The sequence below is a fragment of the Indicator indicator genome, chromosome 20, assembly GCF_027791375.1.
Source record: "Indicator indicator isolate 239-I01 chromosome 20, UM_Iind_1.1, whole genome shotgun sequence".
In the NCBI taxonomy this organism is placed as follows: Eukaryota; Metazoa; Chordata; class Aves; order Piciformes; family Indicatoridae; genus Indicator; species Indicator indicator.
Window position 1 is genome coordinate 16808462 of NC_072029.1, and position 24997 is coordinate 16833458.

At 39.5% G+C, this 24997-nt stretch overlaps 1 protein-coding gene across 1 annotated transcript in view; it reads left to right on the forward strand.

Moving 5' to 3' along the window:
* XYLB (xylulokinase) overlaps window positions 1-24997 on the forward strand; it is a 79803-nt gene that overhangs the window by 46981 nt on the left and 7825 nt on the right. Inside the window, exons 16-18 of the mRNA XM_054390083.1 lie at window positions 18257-18315; window positions 22039-22126; window positions 24298-24392. Coding sequence (XP_054246058.1) covers window positions 18257-18315; window positions 22039-22126; window positions 24298-24392 — 242 coding nt within the window. The remainder of the gene's footprint in view (window positions 1-18256; window positions 18316-22038; window positions 22127-24297; window positions 24393-24997) is intronic.

Below are 24997 nucleotides of genomic sequence, written 5' to 3' on the forward strand. Positions count from 1 at the left end.
CGTATGGACTTCTGTATGTCCAGTTTACATAAATATTCCCTAGATTAGTCTGTTCAATTGAGGGTAAGTCTTTTCCTGCTCTGAAATTTCCTCCTGGCCTCTGGGACCTGGCATTCCTGAAAGTGTATCTTAATAGTAAAGACTGAGGCGAAGATGGCACTAAGAACTTTGGTCCTTCATCAGCAGGTCCTCTTAGCTTACAGTCACGTGCTCTAGACCTTGGTCTGTGTGTGTTTACGTGTGGGCTCATTTCCAAATAAACAAGCCCTAGGTCTGTGCTGATTTCCCAGACAAGCTCTTCCTGTTCATGGCTCAGGATGTCAGCCAGCTGCCCCAGTGAGCCAGCGATTCAATTGCAGGGGAAGTTCAGCTTGGGTGAAAACAAAGAGGGCAGCACACACTTTTCTTTGGGTTTTTAATTGCTTCCGTCTTTCCATCTGAAGCATTTTTCTTACAAGTGCTTCACTTTGCAGGTGTAGCCTCATGGACTTTCTCTCATCATAGCTTTGCTTATCATTTGTAGCCATTAGGGAGTTCAAAATACTTCTGGCAGGGCTGTTAACACAGGTGTCCCCGGAGCAATTCCCATTGGGATAATTGCAGTCCTTTTACTTAAAGTCCCCTTTTTGTCAGCCATTATCTTAGGGTTCATTTCATGTCATGAGTTGTGTCATGCTGTGCTTTCTGCCAGAGAGGGTGGTATTTCACTGTGGACTTTTGTAGGGCTGAAACTTTGGTATGCAAAGTAATTTATTTACTTTTATATATACTGGAAGGACAATCCAATAAACCATTTTCTTTCTTATTGGAAATTGAAATAATGTTGCTTTTTTTGGATGCAAAGAAGGGTACAGCCTGGATTTTGATGTTTCATTGATTTTTTTAAAGCAATGCCTTGGCTGTAGTTCACACTGAAAAGGTGATGCAATTTAGGTGTGGTTTTGACACTCAGGAGACTTGACCTGCAGTCCTAGTTCATCTAGATGAGTATCTTTACTGTGTCTTTTTCTCAGGAGGACGATAATTCTGATCTGTTAAGAGTATTCTGAGGGATGAATTGACTTTTATTAGACTAGGATTATAAACTCAGTCAGTCATTATAAGGGAAATGAGATTGAGGACCAGATAGTTTTAAATGATTTGTGTGTGGTTAATTCTTGGGTGAAAGATCTACTAAGGACCCTGTACGCCAACATGTACATGTTTAGAACAGGGTCGCTGACAGGTTTTCATGTCCACAGGGATTTATTTGCACCTTGGAAGAGATGCTTCCCTACAAGTAGAGGAGAATAAACCAGCCTGACACTCAATTCTGGGCAACAGTAATTGTTGCTTCTGCTGAAAACTTTTCTAGCATATGGTTTGGATTTCTGTGGGCTAGAACCCCCATTGTTTCTTCTGGGAATTTGTGGAAGGAAATAGTAGCTGACGGGCCGTGTGGCCTTTGCATGGTGAGCATGATGTCTCGGATATGTCAGATCTCTGACACATAGTGTAGGGGAGGCCAGGGCACATATGGTAAATCCTGATGCGTTTTGTATTCCTCTCTTTTCAGCTAGTCAAAATTTGAGCTCAAAAAAGAAAATATGGAAGCAGGAATCTGAACATATGGCAGCCCTCATTGAGGAGGTGATGTTAATGGGGCGGTATTTTATTTCACCTTTGAACTCATTGCAGTGATGTTGACTTCAGTGCTTTCTTTTCCTGTATTGCATTCAGCTATTCCCATGAAAAGTTTGCTTTACTGAGGAGAGAGACTAAGTAAGCATGTGCAATTGAATACCTGTATTTTTTTCATAAGAAATGAAATTTGCTTTCAAAATTACTTTTTAAACTTCCTCATAATGTGAAAGTCACATTTCAGGGGGCTTTTACAAGGAAACATGAAGGGATGCGTCTCCTTTTGGAAACTGAGATTGAGATCCTTTTTCTCACTTGAGTCTTGAACCTAGATTTGACATAAATCAAGCCTGTGTCTTTGCTATTTGGTTTAGAGTCCGTCTGTCATCTGCTTGGGGCTGTTCTGCTTCTTATGAGATATTCACCGGTCCAGAGAGGCAGGGTGGCTTTGTATAACTTGATGGTGAAGCAAAATTTGTGGGATAAGGTAGACCCTGGTTCAGCTTCTGTCCTTGCTTAAATCAGGTGATTTAAATCATAAATGAGTCCACAGGCAGTGAGGTGGTAGTGTTTATTTGCTCTCTTTCCGATCTTTCTTCTGTTGCACATTTTCTGTCATGGCCCTTAAAGTCCCTTTTGATTAGCTGTCGTGGTCCAACAAAAGTTTCTTGCAGAGAAATTCTTGACCAGCTCTTTCAGAGCTACTTAGTAAGTTATGTATTACAGAACAAGAGTGCCAGTATGTTCTAGGTAATAGTACATAGGGTTTCCCATTTTGCTTAATATGTCTTTGCTAAAGCCAGTGTATCTATTTAGATTTGTGGCTAATTTGCTGCTGCTCTACTCCTGCTTTGCATATGCAATATAAGAAGAAGGTTTCACACTGTCTTTCTCATGACCAGAGCTTTGTTTTCCCCTTTTGGTGTGATTCTCCATAATTTAGATGGCTTGACAGTGTGTCTTGGCGGATTTTTTAATCTTGCAGAACTCGAGTTGATTTGCTTTTGAAAAATTAACCAGTCCCTGCCCTTGAAAAGTCATTGCATCTGTTACTACCTCCACATGTGATAAGTTTAAGAAAATGATTAGCAAAGGTGTCACTCATTCCTGCATGCTGTATATCAGATCGGACTTGCTGTGAAGTAGTGAACCATATTAAAGCTGTGAAATCAGCCCTGCTCTACAGGGACTACAACCAGCTGCACCAGTTTTACTACTTTTTTCCCTTGCAGATTCAGGAATGATTGGAATGGAGTTTGACAGTTTATTTACAGATTTGCTGTGACTGACAGGATGCCAGAGGGGAAATGTTTGTACTCCCTGAAGATAGTTTTTGGTAACTAAGGCTAAATATCTGACAGGACTTCTGTTACAAAACAGTGTGATCAACAGTTGTGTTACAGCAGAATTCAGTGCATCTTTTAATTTAAAAGACAGCTAAAAATACAGAACTAACGTCAGAATTTGTCTTACTGTAAAATGTCCTTATAATGTGCAGCACTGGTGAATTCAAGCCTCCCAGTCCAGTTCTGATCTCTTATACCTATAAGAAATTAGGGAAAGGAGGGTGAAAACCACTCATGTGCTGCCTTCATTCCTCTTGGTCACAGATTTTCAAACTTAAAATTTGTAGATTTCATTAATTTTTCAGTGTGGGACTAGATCTCTTACATGGTAAATTCAAGTCTCCTGGACAACTGACCTGCTTCTCTTTTAGCTTATGGACTGCCACGAGCTCACGGACCATGCATTGAAAATGTCCATCCATGTGTGTGATGTTAAGATCTCTTGCCATTTAACCTTGAAATTAATAAAATAAAGTAAATCTTGTTTTCGTCCCTTGGCTTTGAAACTAGGGCAAATAGGCTTTTTCTTTTTCATGATCATGTCAATCTGTTTCTGATTCTTAGTGTAAATCTGCAGTAACCTGACTAAAGTAACCTTATATGTATAAAGATTAGTCTTACACAATGACACTTTGAAGATGCATGAGCTGCATGCTGTATTATCTAGAGTAGATGATTGGCTAGTAATATTATACTCTGTATTCCCAGAAATAGTATTAAACATTTGATCAGGAAAGTGTTTTTTTTTTTGTTCGTTGATAGCTCTTTGTTCATTTAACTGGCATGGAGGCTTTTGTAGATGGAAAAGGTTAATTATACCCAGAGTAAAGGTACTTGAATAAATCGTGTGTTTTATGGGTAGCAGAGGTTGAAGGTGGGCAGATTTGCCAAGCACAGAAGAAAAAAGAAAAAAAGAAAAAAGAAATTAGATTGTTAGATGTTAGGAAGTGTCACCAACGAGCCAAATGTAACCTTGAGCATTCATGAGCAAGAAATACTGCAGGGAACAGGAAATAGGTAGGCTTTAAACCAATCCTATTGGTTATGTCTAGTATCACAGATTTTAGTAGGATTATTTTTTTTCTTTATTTTTTGTTGTCTTTCTGTCTGGGTTGGTATTCTTAATTGTATCATAGAATTGCTTTGGTTGGAAAAGACCTCTAAGATCATCGAGTCCAACTGTCAACCTAACACCGGCGTGGCCATTAAACCATGTCCCCGGTGTAGCTCTAGTCTAATGTGTTTAGCAGATAGCCTAATGCTTTTAACAGATAGAAGCCAAAAGTAGGTATAATGTACTTTTGTTAGAGTTCAGACAACCTGAATGTGGATCATAAAATCCTTAGCTTCTGGATTCTCCCTGTTGTTGTTAGAAGTTGTTAGGTGTCCACCAAGCTGCTGTGTTCTTGGCTGGTGGCGTTATTCCTGCCTAGATTTAGTATATCACACTGCAATGTGATAGTGTATCACATGTGCAGGTTGTGACTCTGTGAGCTCTATTAAAAGATACTCGATAATGCTTTTTAAGAACCAAAAACAGTGACCAAAATAGTTAAAAACCAGTCAGTGACCAGGGTTCCTAATACTATAGTTGAAGTTCTTCAGTAGTTGGATTGTTTTATTAAAAAAAAAATTAGATGATGGAGCAGGAATGGAGTGCTTTGAGATCAGCAACAGAGCTGTGAACTGGAATCATGAGTATTACTGAGACTGTCACACAGTGCCTAAAGACAAAAGCATAATTACCATGAGAAGGTCATTTTTCTAAGCAAAGGACAATGGTAAACTGCCTTTACCAGGAAAAAAAAAATCAGTATTTGTTGCGTTGCATCATTGAATTATTCATCAAGATCAGACACTTTCTTGTTCAATTTACTTTGTCATTTTCTTCTAGCTTATTCTCAGCAGTTTGGATGAAAATATAACACAGTAACACCTGTTTACAAGGGACATTCAATTCACTAGATGTCTTGACTGGAAAGACATTTACTTTGGTCCAAGCTAATACCAAATGCTCCTCATTTTAATAGGCTATTTATGTATTATGGACAAATAACTGGAATTGGTGTTATGGTATCTTTCTTTTAACCTGTTCTTATTATTTTAGTGAGTTATTTCAGGCCCTTAATTTAGAATAAACATGCATCATACCCTGCACCTTTTCTCCTCTTCTATACAGCCTCTGTTGAAACAACTGTTTTCCCAGCAGTAAGATTTGATTGTCTAGAAAGGTGTAAACATTGCTTTTTCTGAAATTGCTTCATGTGTATAGGTGAAAATAACACTCTCTTAGGAAATTCTGGGCATGGTTAGGTTGTTTTGAGACCCTAGTCAGAATACTGAAATGAGTAAATAAGAATTTCTCTGTCACTTCACAACCTTTTCTTCTTCTAAACAAGTATATAGAGAAACTCAGGTACACAAATGAGAATTTGCCCCCATATGTTCCTCTCACCAGCATCCTTTTTATTTTTTTGCTGCTTTCCCCCATAATTTACTTCATTTGCATATTTTAGTATTTCTTACCATGGTGCCTGAGTCAATTTTCTTTTGAATAATTAAACAGGTACATGCCCTTGGAAAGTCATTGCACCCTTTATTGCCACTTAATGTGTTAACTGTGAGGAACTTGGAAAAGATGTTGTGCATTTGGATTAGTAGAGTCAGTGGCTGTTTAGTGATGCCCCAAACTTAGATGGGGCCGAGTTATAGGTAATGAAAGGTTTTCACCTCTGTAGAAGAAAATGCAAAGATAAGATTTTATCCTCTGTGCTGTGAATTTTGGAGAAGGGAAACACAGAAGGCAAAGAGTTGGAGTTTTACCACTCTAATAAAGGTAGCTCAGACTTCTCTAGAAGGGTGGCAGAGTCACATGGGGAATTAGGGGGATTGGTTTGCTCCATGCTGCTCTTGGGGTGGCTGAGTTATCTGCGACATTTCTGTAAGCAGTGGAGACCTCCAGGTTCTCATAAAAATCCTGAGCCAGGTAAGCTGAGCAGAGCTGTGCTGCAGATGCAGTTCTAGCAGCAGTGTTAGAGGGATTTGTTAAAATCTTGCTGGCTTGGACAACTGAGTCACTGTGTCCGTTGTGGGAACAACAAGCACGCACCAGGCCAATGGCAAAATGTGCTTTGCTAAATTGCCTTGTATTTTACTGTTGTCTGGTGGTCATGCTTTACTTTCCCCCCCTCCTTTTGCTGGAGAATACTCTTAATTGTAACCATATTTCAGTGTCTTTGGTCACTCTAAGTGACATTAAAATGTTGGTTTGCATTCATTGCTCATTCAAGCCCTACTCTTTGCAATTAGGATGCTACTAGAAATTTATATCGATTTCTAGGTGGGTGCTTTCCTTAGGATAGGACACATCTCTGCTTAAATGTTACAGAAAAAAAACAAGGCAGTTTGTGTTCTTTAATGCCAACAAATAGGATGTTGGGTTTGTTTCGCTCATTACTCAGCATGCAATGAGTGCCAGGAAGGGATCTTGGCTGACCCTTGCAGCCAAGGCAGCTGCAAGTGACTCCAGCTCTGTGTCAGGGAGGTAAAATCTCTGCTCCAGCTGTTGAAGGCAGAGAATTCCTTTAAAAGGCAAAAATTCTCCTTGGTCAAGCTAGAGGAGAAATTGCAGACTGCAGCTTATGCTTTTGATGTTTGAGTTGGTTAATAAATGGAGAAAAAGAAGGAAAACGGTAGTGAGATTCAGTGTGATTGATAGTGATTTATTCACAGAAAAGAGACTCCACCCATCAATATAGTTCTCTTCTCTTGACCTTTGGAAGAGCTTACTATAAAACAACCAGTTGTGATACTTCCCCTGTGTCAGTGTGGCTGATGTGTTCAGCCAAATGCCAAATGAAATGTGTCAAGTTTTGGGGTTCATCAGTGGGAGAAAACATGGGGAGTCTGACAGTAGTTTATACAAGAGCAGCCTCCAGGACTGAAGAGATTAACATCACTGGGAATGATATGGGCCCAAAGCATACCTAAATCATGATCATTGGTTAAAAGGTATCAGTGACTTGGATGTAAAGAACTCTTAGATATTTTAAAAGAAATTATCAAAATCCCTCAAAGCAGACAGCGTTAATGATGCAGATCACGAAATGTGTGGTGACTGAGATTTAAACATTTCTTTTCTTATGGATTGTGTGATCACTCATCACAAGCTTCAGACCTGTTGTTTTTTAAAGAGTATTTTCTATCTGAATCAAATATGTCAGCTCTGCAATCTGTGTCAGGTTAATTGAAATGCAGCAAAAGTGCAAAATCTGAATCAAGCATGAGGTGGGCAAACTTTGTTCATCCTTTTATTTATGCAAATCTCTCAAAGTCACCACTTAGCTTGAAAACTGTTGATGAAATTAGTGTGATTTTTCCATTCTTCCTTAGGTAGGAAGGATTTGGGCTGTATGGATGCTAAAGGAACAATTTCAAAGATGTCACATTTAACATCGGATGAATGTACAGCAGGAGCTTGAGGAATGTCTTTTTACAGTAGTATTGTAGTTACTTTTCAGTGTCTAGTGATGGACTTCATCTCACTTAAGTGAAAAATTCTGGAAGTAGCCTGCTGAAAATACCCCAAGGTAGCTTTTGCTGTCTCCCTTTTCCTCATAAACTGTTATTTAATTTTATGTGATTGAATCTGGTGACATTTAGTGCACATTAAAGGGAGGAATTTATAATGCTAGCTAAAGCAAAGGGTATTTCAGGTTTGTTCTTTGTGAGCTGTTCTTGCTGTCCTGCCAAATCTGTGTATCTCTGACTGTTAGAAACTTGTTCCACACAATGCCAGATCTTCTAATAGAGCTCCTGCCTTAAAATCAAATAATATCTTTAGAGACTGTCAGCAGAAGAAAAAAAAAAAACAGCAAACATGAATTTGTGAAAGCCTTTGAACTTCAGTGTGTGGATATAAAGACCTTTCATTCTCCTTACCTGGACCTTCAGTTCCCATTGCAGTGGTCTCTTGGCTTTATGTATGGGAACATGATGGCAACTAAGGATGGTTCGGATACTAGGATGGTTCACCAGGAGTGGATTGTGATAATGGCAGACACTAAAAAAAACCACCTCTGTGCCATCAGAAAATCTCCCCACTTTTCAGTAGTAGGAAGTTATTAGGGTGTTTGGGAGTAGGTGTTTGTACTAAGGGGTTGTATTGTTCAGTACCCAGCAGTATACCCTTCCTAGGTCTAATACTTCATTTAAAAGTAATTTGCCTGAATAAAATAAAATATGCATGATGGGTGAGCACAGATGAGCTCTGTTAATGTATTCTAATTAACTTGCTAAAAATATTTTAAAATCTTAATAAGCTTAAAGAGAATTTCTGATGATCAGATGCAATGTTAATGAGCATGGTGTAAAAACATAAGAAGGTAAAGTAGATAGCTTATTGGCAGTTGCAGTGATCTCTGTATAGCTAGCATTTTTCTTGTGCAAAAGAAAGATCTTTGGGTTAAATTTTAGCTTTTGTCTTGGTAGCTAATTTCTCAAGATCTATTTCTAGAAAGCTTAATGAAAAGGCATTAGAAAAATAAAAGAATTTAGCTGTTTGATTTGGGGTGGAGTAGGGATTTTATTGCTTAATTATGCCTTAGAAAAACATGCTAAGAACATTTATAATAAAGTATCTGTGTTCTTTGTGTGGGGGAGAATGACTTTTTTCGTTTTATATATGCCATAAATCTCAGAGTGTAGTTCTTTTTCTCTTCAGGCTATTAGGTTTCTGTAGACTGTATTTCATTCCTTAGCACCTATAGTTGCTTGGCAACAGCATCTGATTTACATGAACCCAGCCCCGTGAATGAATGGTTACCTGGAACCTTTCCCTGCAGAAACCCTGAGAAACGTAGCACTTCTCCCATTCAGCATGACAATTATTAGGAAATACTAATTGCTTCTCTCTGTTCATCTTCCTGTAGCCTTTATCTTTCAGTCAAAGGAGAAAACCCCCTGTTTAGTTCTGGCCTGCCAGAAGGTCACAAAACCAATTTATAGATAATCCACTTGGAAAGAGGGAGGTTTATTAATAACAGAACACTTCAGTAGTGCTCAGAGCCTCAACTGGTACAAGTGGTCCCCAGTGCTGTGTTCTGTAGGTACAGAAAGAAAGAGATTTGGAGAAGTAATCCACCACAGTCCCATCTAGAAGGTGTGGGTATTTTCTGTGAGTAAGTTTGGTATCGTTTTTAGGAAGAAAAGGGAGCAAATATTTCCTACTCAGTGGATTAGCTTTCCTCTTTGGTTTATGGAACTTGCTTGAACAATATCAACAGATTTTCTGCAACCTCAACCTAGTGTTTTGTGAGCAGATACAACCTCCTATAAATTAATTTTATTCTTGGAAAGTACTTTACAACCTGTAAGTTATTTCTATTGAGGCGAGTAGGAGGCATTAAAAAGAAAAATCAAGCACCGAGCACAAAACAGTCATACAGGATTAGGAGAAGAGCAGCCACAGGCAGTATTTGTGGATGCCAAAAGAGTTGTAATAATTCTTTTGAAAAATCTTGTAAAGAAAACACCCAAAATGCCTTATTTTGTAAGTTCTTTTCTGTTATTCAGCTGGCTTATTTTTTGCAAACAGTAAAGTGATACTTGGGCCTAGACTCTTTTCTGTTGTGTTTGTTATTGTGTTGTTGATATGATGCAAGGACCAGTGCTTAGGGAAGCAGAGCAGTCCTGAGATCTGGTAGACCTCTGATGTGCAAATCTACATCCCAAAATGATTTTTGGTGGTTTGGGTTTCCCTAAAATCAAAGTACCTGGTGGGATGTTCTTTCCTGTCCTCACTCAAGTGACATTCAAGGTCAGGTTGTTGCACCCTGTACATTTTAATTATATCCTGTGGCTTTAGGTAATGCTGAACTTGCAGCTGATTATTAGTATATTTCTCCTGTGGACATGTCTTGCTACTGATGCACAGACTCTGCAGATTAACTAATGCAGAATCGAATGCATTTGTGATCTAAGTAATGAAGAGGCCTTTGTTCTATTCTTGGTTGTTCTACTGATTTTGTGTGACCTTGGGTGGCTCATTTATCTCCTTCCTTTCTTTTCTCATTTTAACCTTCAGTGGATAGTGTCATATGTTGATTTGCCAATGTGATTTTTCTGTTTCCCTTAGAAGATTTGTAAAGCTGAATACTGCTATGTATGAGGACAAACAGTCTTTAAAACTGAAACAGTGGGTTTTTTTGTGGTCCTAAATAACTGAGTGGCAAACATTATTTACTGGTATCTGATCTGTAAATCCACATCTGGTAATGATACACATCAGAGTTGTGATAGGCATGGGAGAGTCTCTGTTTTGCCGAGTTTCAAGCTTGACTTTCTTGTGTATCAGAATATTTAGACAAAATACTGAGCTGTGCAGCAGTGCTAGCAACAGAGTAAATTAAAAAAAAAAAAAAAAAGTCATTTTTAGTGTATGGAAAATGCTTAAGGTAGTAGTGACCCTTTAAAGAGCAAAACAAAAAATCCCAAACCAAACAGCAACAAAGCCCCAACAACTTCTAGAATATCTTGCATATTTCTGGCTTTGGGTGAATGCTTCACCTCCAGTCCCAGGAACTGAGCAGCACAAATTCTACGTTTGTGTTTCCAGAGCTCCCAGAGATGTGTACCTCAGTGCAGAACCCTCCTGAGCTCTGGGGCTTCCTGTGATGGGCACCTGACTCTGCAGAGCATGTGTCTGGTGGGGCTACAGACCTTCAAAACTGGAACATCTCCCTGAGAAGCCAGGCAGGTTCCTAGTGCAAGGTTCTCTGTGATTTATCAGGAGTTCTTATGAACTTAATATCCTTAGCTTATCAAAAAGAGGGACAGTTTGATTGTGGTCCATAATGCCAACACGTGAAGAGGAAGCCCAATTCTGTAGTGACACTCTAACCAGAAAGCTAAATCCACAAAGATCAAGTGACTAGAATTTTAATGACTGAAGAGCTAAATTATGGGAAAAGTGCAAATATTTAAATTCAAAAGTGTTAAAACCAAAGAGAAACAGTAAATTCTCTGTCACTCTGAGTCCTTCAGTTGAGGTTCTGTGTCTTGTTCAGATTACTGTACCTCACTGAGCATGGAGCTGTGCTGGATGGGGGATCAGTGTGTGAAAGCTGTGTGGTCTCTCGTTTAAGCAGATGGTCCATTCTGACCTTTTACATTTTTGGAGCTCTCTGTAGGTAGGTTATTAATAGCTGAATGTGATGGCTGGATTTCAAATGCCCAGTTTGGATTTCCTCTAGGTTTTGTTTTCAGACTGGTGCCACCTGCTTCAGAATATTTTTTGAGAATCAGTTAATTTGTCACATTGGTTCTGGATTTCATGTTTATTTGCTGAATGACAGGATTCTGAAGTGGAAGGTAAGGGCAGAGGTGTTGCCAAGAATCTATGAGTAATGGGAGGAGCGTGGAGTAAGTCAAAGCAAGTTGTGCTTTCTTGTGGCCTTTAATTGGAGCCTTAGCCACTTTCTGGATGTTTGGACAACTGCCGAACAGTTTTTGTGGTGATTAGTTTTTTTTTCCCCCACAGACTGTTTTTATGTTTCAGTTCTTGCCATATCCAAAATTTGGGTAAGAAAAAAGCAGGATTTTGAATGGGAATTAAAAAAAAAAAAACACAACAACAAAATAAGCCTGATGTAAGCCAGTTCCATTGGTACGTGAACTCATTTTACCTCACTAATGCATTAAATATATTACTTATTTTTTCTTTAAGGAATTCATTCTGAACCAAGAATTTTCACAAGTACGAGGCAGAAAGGGTTTGTTAAATTACTCCTGGGAATAGTGCCTTTAGGAGAGGACTTTTCCCCAAATACATTTTCAGTCTTGACCAAACAGATTTTAAGTGATCTTTTTCAGTGGTCCTAATTTGTCTTAAAGTTTTGGTCTGGATCTGATGCTTTCCCCTCCTCTCCGTCCCCCCCTTGCTCTAGTGCTGAGTTGTGGATTTTTTTTTTCCTTTGAGACATTACCATTGGAATTCATCCCAGGCTTCATCAAAATATTCTATCAAATAGAGATCTGTGGGGGGGAAGTCACATGAACTCGCTAAACAATGGCAGCTCTGCAGTATTGCTACAAGAAGTGCAAATATTTTAAGTCTTGTTACCAGTGTGTCAATGTCTGTTACAACAGTGTTATGACTATTGATCTGCTTGTTCCCAAGTAAGTCTTTACCATTCATGTAACAATTTTCCTTGCTGTGTAACTCTGCTGAAGTCAATGAAGTTGAATCGTCTGTGGGCTTGTAACTTAAGAAGACTTTGTTTCCTCTAGCACATCTCAGGGTGTGTGTATTTTTTGGGTGATGTGCAGTAATTTAAAGTGCTGTTAGAAGAGGATCTAGATACATGAGGGTTCTTTTGTTTGGTTTTTTTTTTTTCCCCTAAAATTCATCAAAAAGATGTCAGCTTTAAATTTTAAATTCAGATGTGAGGTGAGGCAGACTAAGAGGTTTTTCAGACTTAGATGATTTAAGTTTTGCATTATGAAATAACAAAGTTTTGTTTCTCTTGAAGCAGGTTGTTAGGAAAACTAAATTCAGTATCCTCATGAGGAACAATTTCTGCTATTAGAAGTTTCTCGAGGACATAAGGGACCTAGACTTACCAGTAGCATAGGAGCCTCGACTACAGATACCATTGCTACTCTTTTACTTTGGTATGTGCATAGCCACTCATTTTAGTGGTATTATTCTTGCCTTATAGTAGTGTGAGCAAGAAAAACCATGCCTGTTCTCCCCTACGTCATTGTAGAGACTTTATCTATGGAAGTAGCATGAATGTCAGGAATATTAGCCATATTTATCATTGCTGCTGAGAAAATCGAGGCTTTTTCCCCCTTTGAATTGCAGCTGGTATGATACTAGCTGCAGACTTAAAGGCTGATGATCAATTCTATCCTTAAAAGTTGTTTTCCTTCCCCAGGCAGTGCATTTGAAAATATAAGAATAAATTCTACATCTGGAAAATTTCTGAGATACAGTTGAGCAGTTGAACTCCTCAGTGAAATTAAAGCATGTTGCAAAATATGAAAACTTTGCTTATAAGAAAGACAACAGCCAACCTATATGGCAGATATGGCTTACTTCTCTCTGCAATAAATTAGCTGATGGTTTGAAGTGAAAGTCAGAAACACTTCTACAAAGAGGGTTTTGAATAACTCCTAAGAATTACTTTATTGTTCTTAGAATTGTAAAGGTGGCTCAATTTTCTTGACTATTTGGCTTCAAGCTTGTAACCTGTTCACTCAGACAGTTGTAGTGGTCTGAATTTAAAGAAAAAAGAAAACTGTATTCCTGTTTACATTACTTTTGCCTCAATAAGGTAGATATTGTCTAATATGCTGAAGGCTGGTTTATGGCAGCCTTTTCTCCCCTGTTGTGAAGTACTTGGAGATGTCAGAAGTGATGCAGCATAATGAGGTAGAGAACCCAGTGCCTTTGGACCCAGTCCTGGAACTCACAGGGACATAAAAGGGTGCTCAGTACCTTCTACATTTTCATACTTAAAAGAGTCTAGAGAAGAGAAACCTTTTACCGTAGCAGGAGTTTAATTTCACAGTCTTTATATGAATAAGCAACATTAGCATGAATTTTAGAAGAGTTAATATGCAAGGAGGATGATTTGGGAACATTTGTTTTATAAATGGGACAAAATAATCATATATTTCTGCTTTGTTTTTCTTGAATGAAAAAGCTAGAAAATACTTTCTTTGAAATTATAGTATTTGGAGTTAATCAGAGAAATAAAGGAGGGGCTGATTCTTTCCTTGTTGCTTGCAAATTGTAAATTGCAGTTCTTTGCAATCATGCTTATAGCTGGCATGGGTTCATGTGCATAATCAGCTGCTCTTTGAATGCATGTTCTATTGTTCTGTTTTATTTATGGATTCACTTGTGATGAGAAAGACATTATGAAGCTGTTTGGATGAAGCCTGGAAATGTCTTTTAGGAGTTTTGAAAGTCAGAGAGTGCCTGGAGCTTGGGGTCCAGACCAGGGTTGTGTACGTTACTGCAAATTTCCACGAAAAAGTTGAGTTTCAGCCTCAAACTGGAATGTCAGATTCTGATTTTGGACTTGGCAGCACGTGAGCCAGCAAAATTCTGCACTGACGCAGGCACATTGTTACCATCCAGTTGAAGTGTAGCCAGATCCAAAATTGCTGAGGTCAGGAGTCACCCAATTGATTTCAGCATCTGGGCTCGCTGGCAGTCTGATCTGACCCTACTCCTGCTGGAACAGGAGGCTGAATTTCTGCCTCCAGTCTCCTTGCACAAACGGTGTGGCAGCAGACTTTTGGTGCTAATTGTCAGCACTAACCTTCTGATTGATGCAAGTTTGCTTATGTGATTATTTTTCTTAATAGCTACAGTTATGTGCCAAGACCATTAGAGGGGATGTTGGACTGCTCAGGAGAGGCTCGCCCTGTGTTACTGCTTCCACTGCCTCACTTGCTGAACCTAGTCAGGCAATGCTCTTTGAGTCTGCATTTTCACTTCTTGTCTTAATCTGCTTGCTTTTATGGGAAGGCATCAGTTTTGTGTTTGTAAACACGCAGTGATGCAGGACTTGTGGCTTTCTGGGACCCCTGACAATGGCTAAACACAAATAATGGTAATTTGTGTCTCATCTCAGAGATAGATTCCCCTCCCCCCCACCACTATGTACCTTCCAATGAAAGCAGTGTTTTGGCCAAAAACAAGAGCCAGGTGATGAACTTTAACATCACTCAGTTCTTGCTGGATCTCTGTGCAAAGCAGAATGGGGGTTGTTTGGTGAGTAGTAACATCTGTAGTGTGGGCTGACTTCTCAGCTCTAGGTGGGAAAGTACCTTATGCTCAGTCTTCCCACATAAGTGAACTTCTTGGGTCTTCCTTCCTTCTACTCTACAGTGGAAATTGTTGTTTTAAGTGAATTTCATTAGATCAGTTGCTATGTTCCACAGCAGATAACAGATTTGTAGCAGACTCAAATATTACAGGGTGACACTGTGCTATGTGCAGCTGCAAATGCTTTCTGGAGTTAGAATCCTGTATCAGCTGTCTAAAAAATAATTCATTTTTGAATAGGAAAAAAATAAACTGGTTGGTTAGGTACTGTGCAAGGAGCTTTTAATTAAAAGATGTTTAAATCTGGTTCTCTCAGCTGTCAAAAAAAATGAATTCATGAATTATGTTTGCTACAGTTGTTTAGGTTGTTTGGGGTTTTTTATTTATTTTTTTTTTTGTAGTAGCATTGTATTTCAAGTTTTTCTGTGCACTGCCATAGGGGGTAGATGGTAGCTCCTGACAGATTCAAACACAGCTGGCTGAGAACGCTGCTAGTGATGGATGAACAATGTCTTTGTTAATGCCCCTGTATACATAAATGATGGGCTTTATTTATTTATAAGATGTATCCAATTACACATCTCAGAGCAAACGTCCACCATTCAGTAAAGCACACAATATTGGCATTAAGAAGACAATCCCTGAAATCGGTGATCAATGCATTTTACTCACCCTCTGGAGAGAGTCTGAAATAACAGGTAAACCTAAAATTCAGCAAATGCAGCTAAGTTCTTTTGAGACCTACTCTTCATCTTTAAGAGGTGTCTGAAACTTAACCAGGGAAACTTGTCTCTGCTCTGGCCACATGCAGATCTGCCTCTGGAAACAACACACTGGTTTCACCTACGATCACTCTTTCATGTGGTGTGGATGGACCAGTCCCACCAGTACAGTAGTTCAGATTCTGTTGTCAGTCAGTGATGGCTGGGGTTCACTAGGCTGTTACCTATTGGGATATGTTTCAGTGAAGCGAGCCATTCTAATCATTTGAAGTGGAGGAGAATGAAAGGCTTTGCCCTTCATGTAGCTTCTGCATATGGTTTGGGTTTTTTTTCCTGTCATCTGTGTGTGTTTGTATTCACGAGCTGATCTAGTTTAGATTTTGCCATGTCTGACCAACATTAGAAACTTCACAGTGTTAATCAAGTTAGTTTCTTTTAGTAAGTAGGTTAGTGATATGCTGAATAATGCTTAGCATTTGTTATGAAAGAATTGGTCTGGGTTAAGATGGGTGTGCAGACAACCAGGGAAAAGTGTTAAACAGTTTTAAACTTTAGACCTGTTCCCCTCTTGGTAGATACCTGACTGAACTAATAGTTGGGTAAATGCATAGTAATGAGTGGTTTGTTCCAGACAGCTAATGCTCTGTAAATTCACCCCTACTTTTCTCATGTTAACTTATTTATATAGAAGTATCTGAGTTACATTTATGGCATTAATTGATAATGTAGTCAAGATATGAATCTTCTGACCTAGCAAAGAGTAAGTCTCCTGTCCAGTCTTTGATTCCTGATGCAAAAGACATTATCTGTGTCAGGAGCATTGGAGTCAGCTAGGAGGCACAAATCAGCCCTACCTAGTCCATCAGTTCCAGAGGTAGTGAAAGCAGGCAGAAAAACATTTTGAAAGTTGTGGAGCAGAAGCCCTAAGACAGCTGGCAGGCAAGAAGCAGCTGAGCTAAGATCTGTTTGCTGTTTTCACAGGGGAGGTTGCTATTGGGCTTTACCACTTTTATATTGTCCACCCTTCTTTCCTGGTAGTGGTAGCCCAGAAGTTTATTAAACCCGTTCCAGAGGCAGTGAAGGGCCAGCTTGCCTTATTCTTTGGGTTTAGCTGCTCTGAAGTGTAGCAAATGTGTTTTGTTGCTTTCTTTCTTGCTGCTTCTCTCTGAAATGTGGTGTTTTCATGTTGGGTGTGGTAGTTCTGCAAGAATTTGTATTTGCTGCAAGGTTCAGCAGGACAGAATTGTGACTACTAGGCCAATCATTCAGAGTTCAGTTTGGTTTCTAGGAACAGAGGCTTACTAGTTATTTTGCAGTAGTTTCTGTGCTATTATGTTGTTGTGATAATCTTGGCAGAGATCTGTCACTCTGCGTTGGCATAATTGAAACTTGTTTTCCCTGAGGAATCACTCTGCTGTTTGTTTTATTTGTTTACTGACATTGACAGAGATCCTAATGGCTTTTAAAACCCAATTTGTGCATGACTGAATATCCTCCAAAGAGGAAAATAAAATTAAATTTATCAGTAAAATAGGGTCCCCCATGCAATGCTTTGTCTGGGCCTTAGATTCCACCTGAGCACCTAGCTGTGGGTCTAAAATGTCCTGGTAAGCTGCATCTTCTCTTTATTCCTAACTTTGTCTTCAGGGCTTTTGTCATTAAGATACTTAAAAGGATAAATGATAATAAGTTATTTAGGGCACCAGTATAAATTGACCAACTTTGCCTTCTGAGAAATCAATTATCTTTCAGCTTTTATTAAAAAGGAGGTTTGATAACAAAACAATAACTGCAGTAAAATTCCCCTTTTGGGAGGATATGCATGATGGTATCACTTATTATTCTCATAAATCAGGGTAATTAAGTGTTTAGATTTAAAAAATATGTTAAATAAATGCTATCAAAGTATTTATGCCTTTATTTTGTTTTAAGCCTTTGAAGAATTTGTGTGATCATTTGGACTACTCATGTTTGTAATGCCTTGCTGAATTGTGGTCATGGATAGATGAGGCTTGTTGCATGCCTTGCTCCAGAGGAGGCACAGGACAGGCATTCCAGAATGTGAGAAAGAAGGGTGGGTTTCTTTAAGGACTAAAGAATGCAGGTTAATTGTTTGGTTTGGAGTTTTTGTGTGTTTGGTTTTTGTTTTTTTTTTTTTTTATAACAACCTCATGAGTTGCATTGGATGAAGATTAAGGCTATTTTAAAATTATTATTTTATGAAGTGATTTAGACTACCTCTAATTACCTTTGGACACACTTCCTTGTCATTCAAGCATATAGAGATTGCCCAGGTTTCAGTTAACTCCAGCTGCACACATCATGAAGAGATAAGTTTGTAAAATACTGCTGATTTTAAAGGTTATCTGTCAGCTTGTATATATACAGCTATAAGCCAAACCAATCTGACCTCAAACCAGAGCTGTAGTAGAATACTGCTTCTTATTTTATATCTCCTTTGCAAATCTCCCTGACTTTGATAGCACTGTAATAATCATAGATCTGCAATATTTATGTTGCCTCTTCTGAGGAGGTGTTCTAATGTGCCTTGGAGAGGTGGGTAATTAGTCTTATCTCTTTTTTTACAGAAGGTAAATTAGAGGTACAGAGAGAGAGCCCAGACCATCTGACTCCCACCTCCTTGTTCTTAGTGCTTTGTTCTTTAGTGCAAATCCTGACAATATGACAATATTTCAGTCTGATCTATATATTGTATTGCATTGCAGTGCCCAGAACAAGGATTTTGGCTACTGGTGGTGCATCCCACAATAAAAAGATCTTGCAGGTAAGTAGAAAATTAAATGTTTTGATCTGAACTTGCAGTTCTATCTGCATTTTTATTTTGATGTACTGAATCCAAATCACTGCAGCTGGACAGGAGGTGTGGATATGGGGATGTGAGTCTGCTGCAGGTCTGTGGAGCTTTTCTTCAGATTTAGTGTGGAAACCTTAGCCCAATGCTTCTGTTGAGCTTTAAAGGCTTTTTTTATACTTGACTAGTTTTATGAATGTGTATCTGTAGCACTGGAAATTTCTGAGTTTCATCAGTTACATCAAACCAGCAAAGACATCAGGAAGAGACTTGATACAGTACCTGAGTTTTTTGTAGTTTTTGTCATTCAGATCAAAATTGGACCACGGATTTAAATTGGGGGAGAGGGGAGGAGGCGGGGGAGAGATTCTGCTTTTGTTGAGCACACAAAAAGCCCCACCCTAAACAAATAGCAAATCCCAAACAAAGCCCAGACCCTGCCCTTGTGATTCTGAGTATCCATTACTTATTAGCATTATGTCACATACTGGAGGGAGGCTATGCTTCTGCGTAGTCTGTCCTCCCTCTTGCCACCTTCATCTGCTGCCGCTGTTGCTGCACATCCAGCCCTGGCTGAGATCCTTTGCCTGTCTCGAGAACAGAATCCTGCATGCCCTTTGTTTCTGCCCATTGAGATCTGCCAGTCCTGTAACAGACAAAGGAGATCCAGTCAGTCACAGTGCAGGGCGAACTGTATGGTGTTTTAACTTACCAAATGTAGCTGTCTCCCTCTGGGTGAGCCACACAACCTTCTGTACTCCACTGACTGCCTTGACAGTCAGTGTCTTGTCCAAAGGAGCTCCCTTTTGACTAGAGGTGCAAACTCTGAGCCTGGAAGCAGATGCTTACACCAAAAGGCACGCATCTTAGTCTTAGGATAAGTCCTGCACTGGAGTTAGGCAACACACAGGATAAATCGTTTTCTGGACATGCCAGTCCCTTTCCATTATCTAGAGAGAGTCTAGAGGCCAGCCTCAGCTATACATCCTACTCTTTGACAGCTCTAATCACACGAAAGGAAGCTCATGTGCTCTGTGCAACCTGAGCTGAAATAAAAGAGCAAAAAAGCTCTCTCCTAAGGCATCTAAAACATGTTTGTATAACCACTGGTTGCACAGCTGATTGGGACACAACAAATTTGGCATGTTTTGCTGGTAGATGTCACTCCTCTTCATCTGCTTTGGTTGTTTTGCTTAGGAACTTGACATTGGGCAATTAAGTGATAAGTTAATTGCTTAAAACATTGGTCCCTACTGTAGTAATTCTACTAAGGGAAGAGATTGGATTAATAGATGAGTTTGTTTTTAAAGCTGTATTTCCAGTTTGGCTGCCAGGAGCATCTCCTTGCTGTGGAATGAAGGCAGAGAACTGAATGTTCTTGTAACATGTAATTCTGCAACCTAACAGAGAAATCATTGGGATAGGAGAGTGGTGGTTGTGGTGCTTGCTCTTCATGTCTAAGAATACAGCTGCTTTTAAAACTTACTAGAAGTGTCTTAAAATAATATGATCAATACAGTGTCATCCACTTAATTCAATCACTAGTTAATTAGATCTTTCTTTTCAATTTTATCAAAACCTCAGAAACCATATCAGTTGCATGAAGAATAGCACCTTTCATCCTTATCATGGTCAGTTTTGGATAATTTGTTCCAGGACTACAAAAGACTATCATTTAATTAATCAACATTCAGGAACTCCTAAATTTTATACCTCAAAGGAGGCAACTTAGGAAATCTGTTAAAAAAATATATAGTAGGGTAGCTTTCGTCACAGTTCTGGGAAGCTTTTTATAACCTACACAGTGCTTGATTAATGGCCACATGAAACACAGTGAAATATTTTTAACAGTAAAACCTCCAACAATTTATTTTAAAATTACTAATGAGAAAGACCACAGTTTCAGGTGACTTGCTAAATATATGAACTTTGAATAATTTTCATTTTATGATCATGTGGCACAAAAGGTAGTTGTTTTTTGTAGTGTTACAGCACTTATTAGTGTTCAGTATAGAGTAGAGGTGCATTGTATAAGGCTCTGCAGAGATGCCAAACCCAAAAAAGATCTCTGTTTGACAGAGTGTGCAATGCAAATTTAGGACAAGAAATGCCCATTGGAGATGAGATGAAGAAGCAGATGGGGACTGTACTGAAACAGTATGGTAGTACTGGCTGGCAGAATGGGCAACAGAAGCAGCACTGTGACCTTATCATTGCCAGAGGGCTTTTTAATGGGTACCATGATTAATTTTCCATTTGTCTTCTAGCACTGAAGCTCATGTACTGCTCAGTGAAGTTAGGCAATACTTGGCTGTCTTACCTTGACAGAGTTTGAAGCGTATAAGCTCAGGCTTTCGTTGTATTCTGCTGAGCAGCCAACAACTTCTGTTTATAATTGCAGCAACTGATGATTTTTAAAGGTTTTGGTTTGCAGATTCCCCACAAACTTTCAGAGGAAGAGGCAAAATCCTTTAGAAATGTCACATACAAGTTTTTTTTTTTTCTATGGCATATATAGATTTAATTTTTTAGTTATCTGATCATGAGCCTCAGGGCTTCATAAAAACAGGGCTGTAAATTCCTGAATTGGGGTTGCAGATCACTAATCCAAATGGTTCCATTTCTTGGACACTCTGGTCTTATTTTAGAGTCAATTTTATGGATGTAAATAGGGTGATACATTGTTCCCTTTGGCAAAAGTAATAAAACCAGCACAAGGTAAATCAGAATTCTTGCCTACTTCATGCATTGCACAGCTTGAGGGGTACCTGCAGTCCTAGAGGTGATGAAACCAAAATGGGAAGTTTATTGACAATAGTTTTGGAATAGAGTTATTGAATCTCCCCTGTGCCTATCCAAATATGTCTTCGCTTTCCCCCTTCTGTACCTGTTTGTCTGAACCTACCCTCAGGGGAGGAGCACTTGCACTTGGTGAGTGTGGGACACCTGGTATCAGTTTCAGTGCAGAAAAATGTGTGGTTCAGTAACTTCAGTATCTATTGGATGCTCTTAAATTCTTTGACTATAGAATTTTCTTTGTATTACTCAAGCCAAGCTGAGAAGGCTTGGTCTGTCTTCGTAGCTAAGGATCTCTCAAAACCAGGGAAATTCCTGGTAAGTGTAAAGACTATAACCAGGTTCCAGGTTATTCTTCCTACTAACCCTAATATGGAAGTGATGGAGGTGAGGAAGACAGGCTTAACATCCCTTCATACTGCTACAAATTTTATTTTATCAAAGTTGAAAACCAAGGAGCCATGACTGGTTCCTCTCGTCTTCCTTCCCACTTGGCTCAGCCACAAACATGATGGAAGAAAACAGGCAGTATCTGCGAGTTCCTCGCTGTGATGTAAGCCTTTGGCATGGCCTGGTTACTGTTGGTGGAGGGGGGATTTCAGCTCTCACACTGGTACAGTGGGCTTATGAAGGAAGCTATGGTTGAACCTAGAGTCATCTGAACTTGTGATAAAGAGATCTGGAGAGACATGGGGCTTTGTTTCCTGGCTGCAGTTACATCTCTAGCTCAGATTTACCAATCCCTTGTTGTGTGACAAGTTCAGAACTTCTTGTCTGCTTGAATCTTTTTGTGGGTACTCGAATGCTTGGTTGGGATGTGCCATAGCTCTTTGCTTTCTGAAGCAGTGATAGGGGATTGCTTTCCTGGATGTGCTTAATGGATGCTGTGGTACTTCTCAGGTCCTGTCTGACGTGTTCAACGCGCCGGTGTACACCATCGATACCGCCAACTCTGCTTGTTTAGGAAGTGCTTACAGAGCAATTCATGGTAAGGCTGTAAGGAGATACTTTGAGCAGTCTGGGCACTTAATTTCAGTTGCTTAATACTTGGGATTAACGTTACTGAAAATGAGGGGAGATTAAAGCTGCATGGATCTGACTGGAAGGTCACTGAGGTCAAAGAGGAGTTTTTGCTCTTAGTACACTTGGATCTGGCCCAAGAATAACATTTACGTTATAATTGAAGTCTGGTGGGTGCTTCTCAACCAAGGAATAGGGCCTGGAAACTGCTGATACTGAGAGGAGAAGGTCTAAGTTATTAATGTGTTGAGTTGCTGCCTCCATACGCTGGTCTTGGAAGAATACAGCCACTGAAGGTGCTGGTGTAGCCTGCTGCCCCAGCTTGTGGATTTGGCTGTAAACTGAGTTGCTGAAATGGTCAAACCAAGAGAGATCAGTCCTAGCAAAGATAATCAGAGAGGGCAGGGACAGCAGGACCAGTAATGCTGCGGGCCAATTAAATCAAGATAGGCAAGGTGTCCCAGGCTCCATGCTTGAGTATGCATTTTATCTTCTAAAAGCATAAATCTTGAGGATACTCTTAGGCTGACCAGTCATTTTGCTTGCCATGCAACATTGCACTGTGACTCAACAGTCCAAGTCCCAGATTTGAAGTGCTAATTAACTTATATCTATCAATGCATGCAGGTATACATCAGGGTGGGCCGTTAGTTGAATCCTAGGCAGGAAATTTCCTTCATATATTTTAAAACAGTTTCTCATATTGTACAGCTAAACAATCAAGGTGTGCCTGTCAAATTCTGAAGGCCTTCTTTAGGCCAACTTCTGCTCATCTCAGTTTTTCTCATCAGAAGTTTTAGGATTTGGACTTTAAGACATGGGTAGTTTCTGTACAAATTCATGTAAGATTGCAACAAGCATGGAAAAGGCAACATCAGGCATCAGAAGAAATCAGCCAAGCTTTAATTTTAGAAGCAAATTCTGCTGTCACTTTATAGCATCTGAAGGCTGCATGCTCTCTTGCATTTGAAAACAGCCCAGAAAATTGCACAGCCAAAACTCCAGCTGATGTGTTTAATGCACAGAGCATGCTCTCCTCTTTATTTCCAGAAAAGACACAAGGAGTCTGTCAGGCAAAGTATGCTTTTGCAGAATAGTGGAAGCAGTGCTGTTAGATTACCACTATGCTTGAAGCCACAATGGGACCATTTATCCACCTTGGGGGCCAAGTTTCCAAACTGTTTTAATCTGTACTCAAACTTTGCCTACAGCTTCAGAAGCCACCACAAGCTTCCCAGAACCTAATGCTGCAGGCAAATTTCTTGTCCTTGAACACATGTGAAATGTATAACCATCATTAAAAGTTTGTACAGGTAGTTTGTGTGTATGGAAGATGTGTATTCCCTCTGCCAGTTTGGCATACGAAATCTTGAGGCTTGGTTGACAGAGCATTTGAGTGAAGATTCCAGGTGCCGTGCTTAGCTCAGGTACTCTGCAGCCCCCAGGGGCTTGCTGTGTGTGTTTCTAAGTGGCATTTTTGATTGATTCCTTCAGCCCACTCACTTTTGGCCAGGCAAAGGAATTGAGTAAAAGTGTAGACTTGCCATCAGTATTTCATTTATATTAGCAAAGGGCTCCTTAAATAGTATTATGGTGTACATCTGCAAGTAGGGTGTTGTATAGTTAGCATGGGGTTCTTATCAGGTGTTCAGGGAACTCCTGAAATGCTATGATTCACTTGCAAGGCAAAATGCTGTAGTAGCAGAACTCTGTTACTCTGCTTCCTTATTTATAAATATATTTCATAATTTCTCACATATTTTCTTGACAGTGTTTTCACTTCTCTTCCTTCTGTTGTTTCAGCATGTTTTGTCTTTGAATCCCTTGCTTCCCCATATTTTCAATGCTGTTTACTGTATTGTGGTAACCATAAATAATTACTGATACTGTTGAGTAGCATTTCTGCTGCTTACCTACTCTCCAGGGTACGAACTGAGTGATTGGCAAAAACTCAATCAGAGAGTCCCCGCTTCCCAGGTTAGTGTGTAGGACTGTAAGATCTTCTGCCATTTATCCTTCAATCCTGAATGTGCTGACCTGACCAGGGAAGATCAATATAATGTATTAATTTGCCAGTGAGTCAAGGTACATCCCTCATTGTGCTTTTTGCATTGATCAGGATTCTGATTCTCATTGCAGGGCTTGTAGCTGAGACGGATGTGTCCTTGGCTGATGTTGTGAAATTAGCACCAGAGCCTAGATTGGCTGTTACTCCAACTGCTGGGGCTAAGGAGGTGAGCAAGCTGGGGAATTCCATTTTTTATTATGCTTTCCTGTTCTGTTTCAAAGTGTAGTGGTTTACTAATTCTTCTAGTAAAATAGAACAGTTTAAGAAGCGTTTTGGTCACACAATTCTTACTCCTTGTTGTAAAGATAGATTGGATTTTGGGAGATCTTTCATGTTGTAATGATGCAGTAATCTGATAGACTCCATCCAGGTCTGAGAGAGTGATTTTTTTTTTCTTTTTTTTTTTTAAATTCTAATTGGGTGTGGTGAGAGCAAAATCTGTTCTTTAAGGCACAGGAAAAAACCCTATAAAATAAGTTGACTTTGGATACACATCAGTCAGATGGTAACTGATTATTAATATTGACAAAACAGTGTTGATTTGTTTTCTGCAAGCAGCATGGAAAAGGGTGTGGTAGTGCTGTTTTCTGGCCTCTTGGAAAACATCCCCCCAAAATCCTTCCTGTCTGATCCTAAACAGTAGTCAGGAATTGTTTATCTTCACTTGTAGCTCCCAGTTAGAAAATGTGTCAACTAGGAGTCTTTCAGTAGGCACAGGTCCTCTGTACTGTGCCCATCCTGGGAGTCTTAGCACATTGGAAGGTGAAGCTT